At 41.1% G+C, this 14,116-nt stretch overlaps 1 protein-coding gene across 4 annotated transcripts in view; it reads right to left on the reverse strand.

The window, feature by feature from the left end:
* Positions 1-14,116, reverse strand: part of MOB1B (MOB kinase activator 1B) — a 152,681-nt gene that overhangs the window by 100,573 nt on the left and 37,992 nt on the right. For 2 of the 4 annotated variants that reach the window (XM_035293586.3, XM_078367132.1), the window contains exon 3: positions 712-878. The exons of the other annotated variants lie outside the window; for them this stretch is intronic. In XM_035293586.3, coding sequence (XP_035149477.1) covers positions 712-773 — 62 coding nt within the window. In that variant the 5' untranslated portion in view covers positions 774-878. The remainder of the gene's footprint in view (positions 1-711; positions 879-14,116) is intronic. 4 annotated transcript variants of the gene reach the window in all.

Here is a 14,116-nt window from a genome sequence, read left to right on the forward strand (position 1 = left end):
AGGCTGGAGTGCAGCGGTGCCATCTCGGCTCACTGCAACCTCCACATCCCGGGTTCAAGTGATTCTCCTGCCTTACCCTCCCGAGTAGCTGGGATTACAGGTGCACACCACCATACCCAGCTAATTTTTTGTATTTTTAGTAAAGACGGGGTTTAACCATGTTGGCCAGGCTGGTCTTGAACTCCTGACCTCAAGTAATCTGACCACCTTGGACTCTCAAAATGCTGAGATTACAGGTGCGATCCACTACGCCCAGCCTAAGAAGTCTTTGTATGGAAATGAAATACAGCAATGGAACTATGCTTATATTAATAAAATTCACCAGTCTCACCCTGTCCCCCTCATCCTAAAGCCACTGACCTGAAGGAATGATGGAATGGCTATTTTTTTTTTTTTGAGACAAGTCTTGCTCTGTCACCCAGGCTGGAGTGCAGTGGCATGATCTCGGCTCACTGCAACCTCTGCCTCCCAGGTTCGAGTGATTTTCCTGCCTCAGCCTCCTGAGTAGCTGGGATTACAGGCATGCGTCATGTATGGCTTAGAGAGGGGTTTCACCATATTGGCCATGCTGGGCTCAAACTACTGACCTCAGGTGATCCACCTGCCTTAGCTTCCCAAAATGCTGGGGTACAGGCATGAGCCACTGTGCCCAGCCTAGAATGGCTTTTTGAAGACTAATTTATGGCACCAGCTAAGTAGCATACGGCATACCTTGTGAGGCCTAGGCGATGTCCTCCAGGATATAGTATATGCTCTAAACCAGAAAATAACATAGGTCAGATGCAGTGGTTCAGCCCAATACTTTGAGAGGCCAAGGTGGGAGGATCGCTTGAGGTTGGGAGTTCCGGATCAGCCTGGGCAACATAGCAAGACCGTTTCTACAAACAAACAAAAAATTGAAAAGAAAGTAACATAAGTGGTGCTCTTTCTTCTAAAGCCAAGATTCATGGGTCTGGGAATTAAGGTGGTGGTGAGATTGAACATGGCTCCTCTCATTATTATTCTTAGTGATCTTCTAGGAAACTTTTTTGCTTCCTATCCCTGAGACTTCGAGTTCTGCTAACTTAGAGGACTTAGTTCCCAAAGTAGGATGCTTCCACTAGAGGACAAAACAATGGTTCCATGAAGCTGGAAGTTGAGACTGCCACATGATCACTTTGGGATCATCATGCCAATGAATCAACAGACAAAATAGAGGGTAACTGTTCTGACTACCCAGAGTGATTGGTTCTGACTAACAGGGAAAACTGGGTTGCTTCTACATAATGGTTATAAGGAAAAGTATGTCTGGAATGTAGTTGATCCCTGGAGTGCTGTTAATAATCCCATGTCCTGTGATTAAAGTCAAGGGAGAAACCATAACAACCCAATTCAAAGGGGACTGCTAATGATACAGACCCTTCAGAAATGAAGATTTGGGATACCCAGTCAAGGAACCATGACCAGATGAGGTGCTTGCTATGGGTAAAGGGACTAGGAATGGATAGTAGTCATAAGTACCTGCTATGACCAGGTGACCATAAGTAAAAATAAAGACTATAATAGTTATCATTATTGTTTGTTTGTTTTGTTTTGAAACAGGGTCTTGCTCTGTTGCCCAGGCTGGAGTGCAGTGGTACAATCTCAGCTCACTGCAACTTCTGCCTCTAGGCTTAAGTCATCCTCCCTCCTCAGCCTCCCGAGTAGCTGGGACCACAGGTGTGTGCCACCATACTTGGCTAGTTTTTTGTATTTTTGGTAGAGACAGTGTTTCCCCATGCTGCGTAGGCTGGTCCTGAACTCCTGACCTCAAGGTATCCTCCTCCCTGGCCTCCCAAAATGCTGGGATTACAGGCATGAGCAACTGTGCCTGGACTACTTATCAGATAAACTGAGAATATTGTTCTAGCCACATTAGTAATTACACAAACCTCTGAATGCTTTATAGAGTTTACCTACTACTGGAATTATTCTGCAATTTTAATTTCCAAAACAAAAATAATTTTTTAAAGTCAATTTTTTAAATTAGTTTAAGTACATTACATAATATTAAAATGAACCAACTAAATATTGTCCACTAGAGGTTTTAATATTTCACATGTTCAAAAATTAGTCCATTGGCCAGGAACAGTGGCTCATGCCTGTAATCCCAGCACTTTGGGGGGCCCAGGCGGGTAGATTGCTTAAGTCCAGGAGTTCGAGACCAGCCTCAGCTACTTAGTAAAACCTCATCTCTATGAAAAAAAAAAAGAAAGAAAAAAGTTAGCTAAGAGTGGTGTTGTGAGCCTATAGTCCCAGCTACTTGGGAGGCTAAGGCAGGAGAATTGCTTGAACCCCGGAGGTGGAGGTTGCAGTGAATAGAGATTGCACCTGCACTCCAGCCTGGGTGACAAGTGTGAAACTGCATTGCAAGAAAAAAAAAGAGGCTGGGCTGGGCACGGTGGCTCATGCCTGTAATCCCAGCAGTTTGGGAGGCTGAGGTGGGAGGATCACGAAGTCGGGAGTTTGAGACCAGCCTGACCAACATGGAGAAACTTAATCTCTACTAAAAATACAAAAATTAGACAGGCATGGTGGTGGTTGCCTGTAATCCCAGCTACTCAGGAGGCTGAGGCAGGAGAATTGCTTGAACCTGGGAGGCGGAGGTTGCAGTGAGCCAAGGTTGTGCCACTGCACTCCAGCCTGGGCAACAGAGTGAGACTCCATCTAAAAAAAACAAAATAGCACATCCAGGCACAGCTGAGGCAGTGATTGTTTCCTGTTAGTCTCGATAGCTCTTTGTAAATATTTGTAACATAATACTTACCACCTTATAGTCATTTGTTCACTGATATAGTTCCCAGGCTAGACTACAAAGTCTATAAAGGCATTTTGTTGTTGTTGTTGTTGTTTGAGACGGAGTTTCGTTTTTGTTACCCAGGCTGGAGTGCAATGGTGAGATCTCGGCTCACCGCAACCTCCGCCTCCTGGGTTCAGGCAATTCTCCTGCCTCAGCCTCCTGAATAGCTGGGATTACAGGCACGTGCCACCATGCCCAACTAATTTTTTGTATTTTTAGTAGAGACGGGGTTTCACCATGTTGACCAGGATGGTCTCGATCTCTTGACCTCGTGAACCACCCGCCTTGGCCTCCCAAAGTGCTGGGATTACAGGTGTGAGCCACCGCGCCCGGCCCTGTTGTTGTTTTTGAGACAAAGTCTGGCTCTACTGCCCAGGCTAGAGTGCAGTGGCACTATCTGGGCTCACTGCAATCTCCGCTTCCCAGCTTCAAGTGATTCTCACACCTCAGCCTCCCGAGTAACTGGGATTACAGGCACGTGCCACCATGCCAGGCTAATTTTTGTAGGTTGTTTTTTTAGAAGAGGTGGGGTTTCACTATGCTGTCAGGCTGGTCTCAAACTGCTGATGTCAAATGATCCGCCCACTTCGGCCTCCCAAAGTGCTAGGATCACAGGCCTGAGCCACTGCACCCAGCCCATAAAGACATTTTGTTTTTTCTTTTTATATCCAGAGTTCAGCTAATGTCCAGGTCCTAGAAATACACTATCTGTGGAAAAAATAAGTTTTCATTATGCATGGTTGTATAAATGAATGAACAGTGCACATGTATAAATGAGTAATTCTAAAGTTACTAAAAACCTAAAAACTGAGGACTGTTAGAGTCATTTAAGAAAGGTATAATGTCTGGGTGCGGGGGCTCATGCCTGTAATCCCAGCATTTTGGGCAGCCAAGGTGGGCATATTATCTGAGGCCAGGAGTTTGAGACCAGCCTGGCCAACATGGTGAAACCCTGTCTCTACTAAAATTACAAAAATTAGCCAGGCGTGGTGGTGCACACCTGTAATCTTAGCTACTCAGGAAGTTGAGGCACTGAGAATTGCTTGAACCTCTGAGGTGGAGGTTGCAGTGAGCTGAGATGGCACCACTGACTCCAGCTTGGGTGACAGAGTGAAACTTCATCTCAAAAAAAAAAAAAAAAGACTCTCAGATCTCAAGTTCCTCTTTTGCAAAATGAGATAATATCTTGCAGTGTGTATGTGCATGTGTGTGTGTGTATATATATAGAAAGAGAATGTGTATAAACTGTGTGTGTATATATACTGTGTGTGTATACATACACACTGCAAGATATCCCATTTTGCTATATGTGTGTGTGTGTGATATGTATATGTTTTGAGACAGGGTCTTTCTTTGTTGCCCAGGCTGTAGTGCAGCAGCACAATGATGGCTCACTGCAGCCTTAACCTCCTGGGTTCACGTAATCCTCCCACCTCAGCTCCCTGAGTAGCTGGGAATACAGGCACAAGCCACCATGCCTGGTAATTTCTAATTTTTTATGGAGATGGGATGGGGTGGGGGGGCTCTCACTATGTTGCCCAGGCTGGTCTGGAACTTCTAGACTCAAGGGATCCACCCGCCATGGCCTCCCAAAGTGCTGGGATTACAGGAATGAACCACTGTGCCCTGCCTTATCTTGCAGTATTGTTATGAGAATTAGAGATTATCTATACAATCAACACAGTGCTGAGCTCAAATAGGTGCTCAATGAAAGACAGTTCTATTGCTATTTACTATATGTATCCAGGAATAATTAAACTAAACAAGTCCTTATATATGAATTATGACAATTTCTGTATTCATTGAGTTTATTATAATTATTTAGAAAACAGAAAGCAATCTATGACACTCTGATTCATAGCTGGATTTTTTTTCTTTTTTTAAAAGACGGGGTTTTACCATGTTGGTCAGGCTGGTCTTGAACTCCCGACCTCAGGTGATCTGCCAGTCTTGGCCTCCAAAGTGCTTGGATTATAGGCATGAGCCACTACACCTGGCCCATAGCTGGATTTTTAAAAAAAAATTTAGGCTATTCTTACAAACCTTGAGCAAGTCCCTCAAACTTTGAGTCTTGAGAAGTCCTCAGCTATAAAATTATTAGCTCAACACCCATCCTGTCGATATCATGGGACTCTTAGAAGAACCAAATATGCAAATGATGAGTTTTATAAATTGTAAAGTGCTAAACAAATCCTAATTATTTTTATATCTTCAATCTGAGTGCTTCAACTATAATTATATTTTTAAAAATCATTGCATTAAACCTTAATGCACTTTTGCCCCCTTGTCCATTTTCTAAAGTTTAAAGTGAACTAAAACTTGCCACTTAGTTCAGAAAGCTATCATGAGGCCTGAAGACCTAACGTTTATTATAAATTCAAACATTCAGAGCATTGGGCATTGGCATCAGAGTGACTTATTGTCAGTCATTGCAGAACTTTGACAGGTCAATTAATCACCATCTAACAAGGCTCCTCGATTTCTTTTATAAACTTTGAGAGGTTCTGCTCTGAGTGGTATGCCAGGAGTAAAGTCTTATCCTAAGAGACATAGACATTCCAATTGCCAAGAAGTATTAAAGGCAAAGTGTTATTTATCATACTGTACTCATTATCATAGCTCTGCTCATTGAAAACTCACTGCTGTTGAAGCAGACCTAGAAACTTTTACAACATCAGTGACACATTTCATCAGGTATCTAATGTGTCACTGGCTTTTCCCATAACCTTTCCCTTAGAGACATTAGGGCAAGAGCTGTTCATATGAACAAACTGAGATGGTCCTAGGCAGAATGGGAACACTGACTGTATGTTTACCTGAGGTGGCGAAGTCATGTGGGTTTTTTTGTTGTTGTTTGTTTCTTTTTATGTGGTTTCATAGTCAACAGTTTCTGAACTTAGCTGTACATCAAAATCACCCAGGAATCCACCCCAGAACTATTGAGACAAATAATACGAGGAGAAATCCTAAAAACAGTATTTTGAACAAATTCCAGCTCCTTTTCATGTAATCAACCAAGGCTCTCTGACTGTGGACCACTGAGAATCTCTGGTTCACCTTGCCTTAGTGTTGCCTCCCTCTTCTCTATTTTTTTTTTTCTTTTTTTCCATCTTCACTATTTGGAACCGTGTCCATATAACACATGAAAAGTGGGCCGTCCTTACTATATATAATTCATACATTTCACCACTCTCTTTTTCTTCCGTTATGTTGCAGAACCAGAAGGATCTAGCTTTGTTATCAGAGGTTGGGAGGGTGGGAAGGATGTGTTTGTTGGAGACGGGATGAAGATGGGAGGTGGGGGGACTAAGGTAGGTAGGATAATAAGTACAAGCATACAGTTAGATAAAACAAGTAAGTTTTTTTTTTTTTTTTTAATGGATTGGAGGTTTCAGTGGGACGGGAGAATCACAAGGAATCAGGTGTTCAGAGGAATGTACTGAGTAGAGGTGAGGAACAAGGATGTTGAAAAGTAAAAAAAGGAGAGAAGGAAAGGAAGAAAGAGGAAGAAAAAGAGGGAGAGAGAACAGGAATATTGCTTCATTCTAAAAATGGGTATTAATAATGGCCGATCAATATTTTGTGTATTTAAAATGGAGAACTCTATAAATATTTATTGAGTTTACTTGTTCCAGATCTGAGTTGAAGTCCTGGATATCCTTATTAATTTTCTGTCTCGTTGAGTCTAAATCTCGTTATGGGTCTTATGTATCTGGGTATTAAGATCTCTTATTGTTGCACTGATCCTTTTACCACTGTATCTTTGTTGCTTTGAAATCTATTTTATCAAATGTGAGAATTGCAACTCCTGCTTTTTGTTTATTTATTTATTTTTGCTCTCCATTTGGTTGGTAAATTTTTCTCCAACCCTTTGTTTTGAGTCTTTGTGTATCTTTGGATATACCATTAGGTTTTGGCTGTATCTTTTGATTGGGGGATTTAGTCTATTTAAATTTAGGGTTACTGCCATTCGATGTGAACTGGCTATTTTATCCATTCGTTGATGTAAATTCTTCTTTATGTTGATGCTCTTTACTTTTTGGTATATTTTTAGAAAGGCTTATACTGGTTGTTCCTTTCTATGTATAATGCTTCTTTCAGAAGCCTCTTCTCTATTTTTAATGCTTTCTCCTTTGCTAGGGGTTCTGTATTTCCCAGGGTCTCTAATGCCAAGACAAAAATCTATCCGATATGTTGTTAACACCCTAGCATGACTTAATTTAATATGCTATTTCTTCAGAAATGCTAATGGTGGGATTTGAGACTCTATGACAGCTTGGGCTAGGGGTGGTTGAGGGAGGAAAGGCTTTGCTTCCTGGTCCACAAATGACATTACTTAGGGAATAGTTTCCTTTTACCTATCCATAAAGTCAGTCCTACATATAAATTCCGCATCATTATACAGAAATGAATTTCAGGAATATAGCACAAACGAAGTCAATGGAAAATCTGGATGGCATCTGGAATCTTAATTTGCAAGTTCCTATTGAACAAAATTTCCCGATTTTCTTTTCTTCTTCTTCCTTTTTAAGTTAGAGCATATGTGAGAAAATTTTTTTCAAGAATAGAGGATTGTTCTCACTGGAATATTCAACATGGTCTGGATCCTAATTTAGCAGGGACATTTCAAAGAAGATTAAACATTGGATTTAAATCTTTAAAAAATCCTTAATAAATATTTTCTATCCCTCTGACATAGCAAACATTATTTTTTTTTTTTGATTAGGTATTTCTCAGTTAATAACAAGTAGGAATAAAGCCTTTACTTTTGATGCATGTCTGTTAGCTGCTTCAGTTTGATCTTTACCTGGGAGCCCCTGCTCAAGGCTACCATAAACTTAGAAAGGACCCTTTTCAGAAGAGTAGGATTTCCACAGGAGTCCAAGCAGCCCTTGAAATTGGTCTCTTTGCCCGGGCTCTGCTCTTTTCTCCTATGAATTATTGCATTAGTTCTCTAACCACCTCTGGTCTCTTGTCTTCCTATGATCCCTCCTTCAAAGTATTGCCAGAGTTTTATTGATTGATTGATTGGAGATAGAGTATTGCTCTGTGGCCCAGGCTGGAGTGCAGTGACGCAATCTCAGCTCACTGCAAGGTCCGCCTACCAGGTTCAAGCGATTCTCCCGCCTCAGTCTCCCAAGTAGCTGGGACTACAGGTGCATGCTGCCACGCCTGGCTTATGTTTTGTATTTTAGTAGAGATGGGTTTTCACCATGTTGCCCAGGCTGGTCTCGAACTCCTGAGCTCAGATAATCCGCCTGCCTCCGTCTTCCAAAGTGCTAGGATTACAGGCATGAGCCACCGCACCCAGCCAAATTTGTTTATTTATTTATTTTTCTTGAGATAGGTCTTGCTCTATTGCTCAGAGTGCAGTGGTGTGATCATAGGTCACTGCAGCCCTGACCACCGGGTCTCAAACAATCCTCCCACCTCAGCCTCCTTAGTAACTGGGACCACAGGCATGTGCCACCACCCAGCTAATTATTTTAGTTTTTGTAAATGCTATGTTGCCCAGACTGGTCTCAAATTCCTGGGTTCAAGTGATCCTCCTGCCTCAGCCTCCCAAAATGCTGGGATTATAGGCAAGAGCCACGATGTTCAGCACAGAGTTAAATTTCTAAATTTAAATGTGTTTATATCACTTTCCTATTTCAGTGGGCACTTAATCTTCTTCTAGATACAGTTCAAGTTCCTTAAGATGCATTCACCCAGTGCACCCACACCTTTTTAATGATCTCATTTCCATTAGACTTTCCAAAATTCTCATTATGTTAGTATTCTTGCTATAAACCATTTGCAATTCCTTGAATTCTCCAAGTCTTTATGCCCCTGGAGTTTTGCAAAAACTTTTCCCTCTGCCTGGGACAGGAGTCCCTCCTTAATTTTGCTTCATTATTGATTTCTTCAAGAACCAATTTTGAAGTAAACTCTCTTTTTTTTTTTTTTTTTGAGATGGAGTCTCACTCTGTTGCCCAGGCTAGAGTTCAGTGGTGAGATCTCAGCTCACTGAAACCTCCACCTCCCAGGTTCAAGTGATTCTCCTGCCTCAGCCTCCTGGGTAGCTCGGATTATAGGCGTGTGCCACCACACTTGGCTAATTTTTGTATTTTTACTAGAGACAGAGTTTCACCATGTTAGCCTAACTGGTCTTGAACTCCTGACCTCAGGTGATCCATCCACCTTGGCCTTCCAAATTGCTGGGATTACAGGAATGAACCACCATACCCGGCCTCAATCAACTGTCTTTAAGTCATGTTTGATACCACAGGAATGTGAAAAGTGTCTGTCTTTTGCAGTCTGATGGCATCCTGATATACCTTCATTATAACTGTAATCGTGCTGTGCCACAATTGACTTTCTTATTCATTTTCCTTACTAGATTGTGAGGACCTTGAAAGTTGGAATTATGTTCATCTATGTATTTCTCAGTATCTAGCACAAAAATGCATATAATAAATAACTCTGGAATTAATGACCCTTAGAATAGATGACTCCTAACTCCAGGACCTTATGAAGCATTAGGGCAGATTCAGAGTCAGCTAACATGGTCACCAACAGAAATTGTAATGAATGGAAAAACAACCACCACCTACATGGGAACATCCCAAAGGACCAGGCCACAGTGGGGTATGATATACTATTGAAATATGGCTCAGCCTACAAATTCTGGATGCAGAGAGACCTAGAACCTCATGGAGCTGTCCATAAAGTTGTAAGAAGTAGCATGGCATAAAAGTGGAGTTGGTGGTGATGGTGCAGAGTCCAAGTATTTTCTTGAATTTGTATTAAGATAGTTCTTATGATATCTTAAGTCCCCAATGATACCATGTCCCTACTTGAAGAAAAAACACCTAGAAGGCAGGCCCCACAGATTACAGTTAACCTTTTTCCACACAAAATTTTGAGTATTCACTTCTGATTATAACAGTAGGTAAAATAATTTTGTGTAAATAAAGTACAAGTGACCATAATGAAATTATATACTGGGTGAATCATTATCTTCCATGCTAGCCTACAAATAATAATGGTATTGTACTTGCTTATGACCTTAATAGAAATTAAATGCCATATGGTACTTCCAATAGCTTCTAGTAAGTGTTTGTTATAAATGGAGCCTACAAATGCAGTGAAATTAAAAACACGTTTTAAGATTATTTTAAAATATAGGTTTCTATATTCACTGGAAAGAAGTCACCTAGCATGGTGGCTCACAACCATGTAATCCCAACATTTTGGGAGGCTGAGGTGGGGAGATTGCTTGAGCCCATAAGTTTGAGACCAGCCTGGGCAACAGAGTGAGATCCCATCTCTACAAAATATAAAAATTAACCAAGCATGGTGGTGGGCACCTGTAGTCCCACCTACTTGGAAGGCTGAGGTGGGAGAATCACTTGAGCCCAGGAGGTTGAGGCTGCAGTGAGTCATGGTTGCACCATTGCACTCCAGCCTGGGTGATAGAGTAAGACTTTGTTTCAAAAATAAAATAAAATAAAAAAGTACTACCCAATGTCTAATATGCCATTCACTTTTTTTCATTTTTTTATTACTTCTTATTCAAATAGGGAGGTATTATTTATAAACCAGCTTTAGGACAACTTCCATGTCCCTTAGCCTGCACATGTAAAAACATATGTACATTTAAAAAGTCTACTGATTTTAATTCAACAAACATTTACTTAATACTGATCATGGCCAGGAATGGTCATACCTGTAATCTCAGCACTTTGGGAGGCCGAGGCAGGCAGACAACTTGAGGTCAGAAGTTCAAAACCAGCCTAACAGACATAGTGAAACCCCATCTCTACTAAAAATACAAAAAAAATTATCAGGGGTGGTGGCAGGCACCTGTAATCCCAGCTACTTGGGAGGCTGAGGCAGGAGAATTGGTTGAACCTGGGAGGTAGAGGTTGCAGTGAGCTGAGATCGTGCTATTGCACTCTAGCCTGGGTGACAGAGCACGACTCTCTCAAAAAAAAACCAAAAAACAAAAAACAAAACAGATCATAGAACAAATTTTGTAGGTGTATCATAGGTACCTATGTGTGTGTATATATATATATAATATATGTATATGTATACTATATATAGGTAAATGAAATCTTTATATCATATATGAAGATACATATATATACACATATACATACATATGTATCTTCATACATATATATACACATATACATACATATGTATCTTCATATATGATATAAAGATTTCATCATGATACAGAGCTTGGTTTCAAATGTAGTGGGGAACTAATATGGTACATATTAAATGTGGTACATAAGAAATTAGCACTTCTAAGAGCTTTCAGTGATAATTCTCATTCCTTTGATGTCCTTCAAACCAGCAGGGTATATTCTGCTCCAGACCCTAGGATATGCTTCAGCAGGCCTCTCACAGCTTAACTTGCAGCTTAGTGTTTTCTTTTTCCACTTTTTTTTTTTGAGACGGAGTTTTGCTCTTGTCACTCAGGCTGTAATGCAATAGTGTAATCTCAGTTCACTGCAACTTCTGCCTCCCGGGTTCAAGCGATTCTTGTGCCTCAGCCTCTTGAGTAGTTGGGAGTATGGGCTCATGCCACCACGCCCAGCTAATTTTTGTATTTTTTAGCAGAGATGGAGTTTCACCATTTTAGCCAGGCTGGTCTTGAACTCCTGACCTCAAGTGATCTGCCCACCTCAGCCTCCCAAAGTTCTGGGATTACAGGCATGAGCCACCTTGTCTGGCTAAAGAACATTTATTTTCCCAGGAGTCAGCTGCCTTAAATTCTTTCTGAACCAAGCCAGGTTAAAACAAATAAATATTGAGGTACAATTGGAGCGGAAACATACAAATACAACAATTACCATTTTCTTTAAGCAATATCTAAGAAAATAATACTAGTCATCACTTATTAGATTCTTCTATTTGTTAGAGCTATGTGTTAACTTTACTTATATTTCCTTTACTGCCTTATCCCTTTCTGCATGTACAAAATCATCTTCCTATCTGCTCTACCAAATAGAGCTATTTGCTTCTTCCTATGTGTCACGTACCTCACTAGCTCTTCCAAACATGAGTTGGTGAGATACCTGGCACATAGGGAGAACTTAATATTATCTCCATTATTATAAGTTAGGAAAACAAAGCTCAGAGAGACAAATAACTTGACCAATATCACCATATAGCTAGAGAGTGACATAGCTAGGATTTTATTAAGGTGTCTGACTCCAAAGTCTTATGTTTTTCCTAAGTCATGGTGTTAAAGAAGGGTAGAAATTATTCCAAATATCATAGCAGATTTACCTTTTCCTTCATGCCTTTTTTTCTAATGTCCTTGTTTCCTGTGATACAGGCCCTCTTTTTCTATTGTGCTTCCTTTCCCTTTTGCTCTCAAATTGTAGCTGGGTGTGGTGGTGCATGACTGTAGTCCCAGCTACTGGGGAGACTGAGGCATGACAACTGCTTGAACCCGGGAGGTGGAGGTTGCAGTGAGCCAAGATTGTGGTACTGCAGTCCATCTTGGGTGACAGAATAAAAGTCTGTCTCAAAAAAAAAAAGAGGTGATTATTCAGAATGATGCCTATTACCAAAGAGCTCAGGGATATTTTGTATCTGTGTGTGTCAGTTGATGCTCTGGACCTTGTGCTCTGGTTATACTCTATCTTTTGCCATCTGAGGAAAAACTAGTTGGTGCCACTACTTCTCAGTATCTGGATAGTAAACAACAACAACAAACACAAAAGGCTACCACCTTATCTTTGTAAGTATGGCCAGAAGATGCCACAGCCTATTGCTCCACTTTCTAAATGTCCTCAGTGTGAACACTTAGTCACATAGGAGTACCGACTAAGCATTCGTAGAAAATTCTGTTTTGTGACTGCCTGATCTACCTGAAGTAAATCAATTCCTTATCATAATCATGTTGACATTGTATTCTGAGAACTCCCTCAGGAACGCTGTTCACATTTCCAGTCTTGTTTTATTTATTTATTTATTATTTTGAGACAGAGTCTCGCTCTGTCACCGGGCTGGAGTGCAGTGGCACAATCTCGGCTCACTGCAACCTCTGCCTCCTGGGTTCAGGCAATTCTCCTGCCTCAGCCTCCCGAGTAGCTGGGACTACAGGTGTGCGCCACCACATCCAGCTAATTTTTGTTTATTTTAGTAGAGATGGGGTTTCACCATGTTGGCCAGGCTGGTGTCTATCTCCTGACCTCGTGATCTGCCCGCCACAGCCTCCCAAAGTGCTGGAATTACAGGCGTGAGCCACCACGCCAAGCCAGTCTTGTTCATTTTAAACATTTGCCATGGGGGCAAAAATGTGCTATTAATATAAAATAATCTTTTCATTTTTTTTTTAAATTTTTTATTGGATTTTAGGTTTTGGGGTATATGAGCAGAGCATGCAAGACAGTTGCGTAGGTACACACATGGCAGTGTGCTTTGCTTTCCTTTTTTCCTTCACCCACGTTTGGCATTTCTCCCCAGGCTATCCCTCCCCACCTCCCCCTCCCACTGGCCCTCCCCTTTTCCCCCCTATAGACCCCAGTGTTTAGTACTCCCCTTTCTGTGTCCATGTGTTCTCATTTTCCATTACCCGCCTATGAGTGAGAATATGCGGTGTTTCAATTTCTGTTCTTGTGTCAGTTTGCTGAGGATGATGTTCTCCAGATTCATCCATGTCCCTACAAACGACACAAACTCATCATTTCTGATTGCTGCATAATATTCCATGGTGTATATGTGCCACATTTTTCCAATCCAGTCTATTATCAGTGGGCATTTGGGTTGATTCCAGGTCTTTGCTATTGTAAACAGTGCTGCAATGAACATTCGTGTACATGTGTCCTTATAGTAGAATGATTTATAGTCTTTTGGATATATACCCAGTAATGGGATTGCTGGGTCAAATGGAATTTCTATTTCTAAGGCCTTGAGGAATCGCCACACTGTCTTCCACAATGGTTGAATTAATTTACACTCCCACCAACAGTGTAAAAGTGTTCCTTTTTCTCCACATCCTCTCCAGCATCTGTTGTCTCCAGATTTTTTAATGATCGCCATTCTAATGGCGTGAGATGGTATCTCAATGTGGTTTTGATTTGCATCTCTCTGATGACCAGTGACGATGAGCATTTTTTCATATGATTGTTGGCCTCATATATGTCTTCTTTCATAAAGTGTCTGTTCATATCCTTCTCCCACTTTTGAATGGGCTTGTTTGTTTTTTTCCTGTAAATCTGTTTGAGTTCTTTGTAAATTCTGGATATCAGCCCTTTGTCAGATAGGTAAACTGCAAACATTTTTTCCCATTCT

The sequence above is a fragment of the Callithrix jacchus genome, chromosome 3 (assembly GCF_049354715.1).
Source record: "Callithrix jacchus isolate 240 chromosome 3, calJac240_pri, whole genome shotgun sequence".
NCBI lineage: Eukaryota > Metazoa > Chordata > Mammalia > Primates > Cebidae > Callithrix > Callithrix jacchus.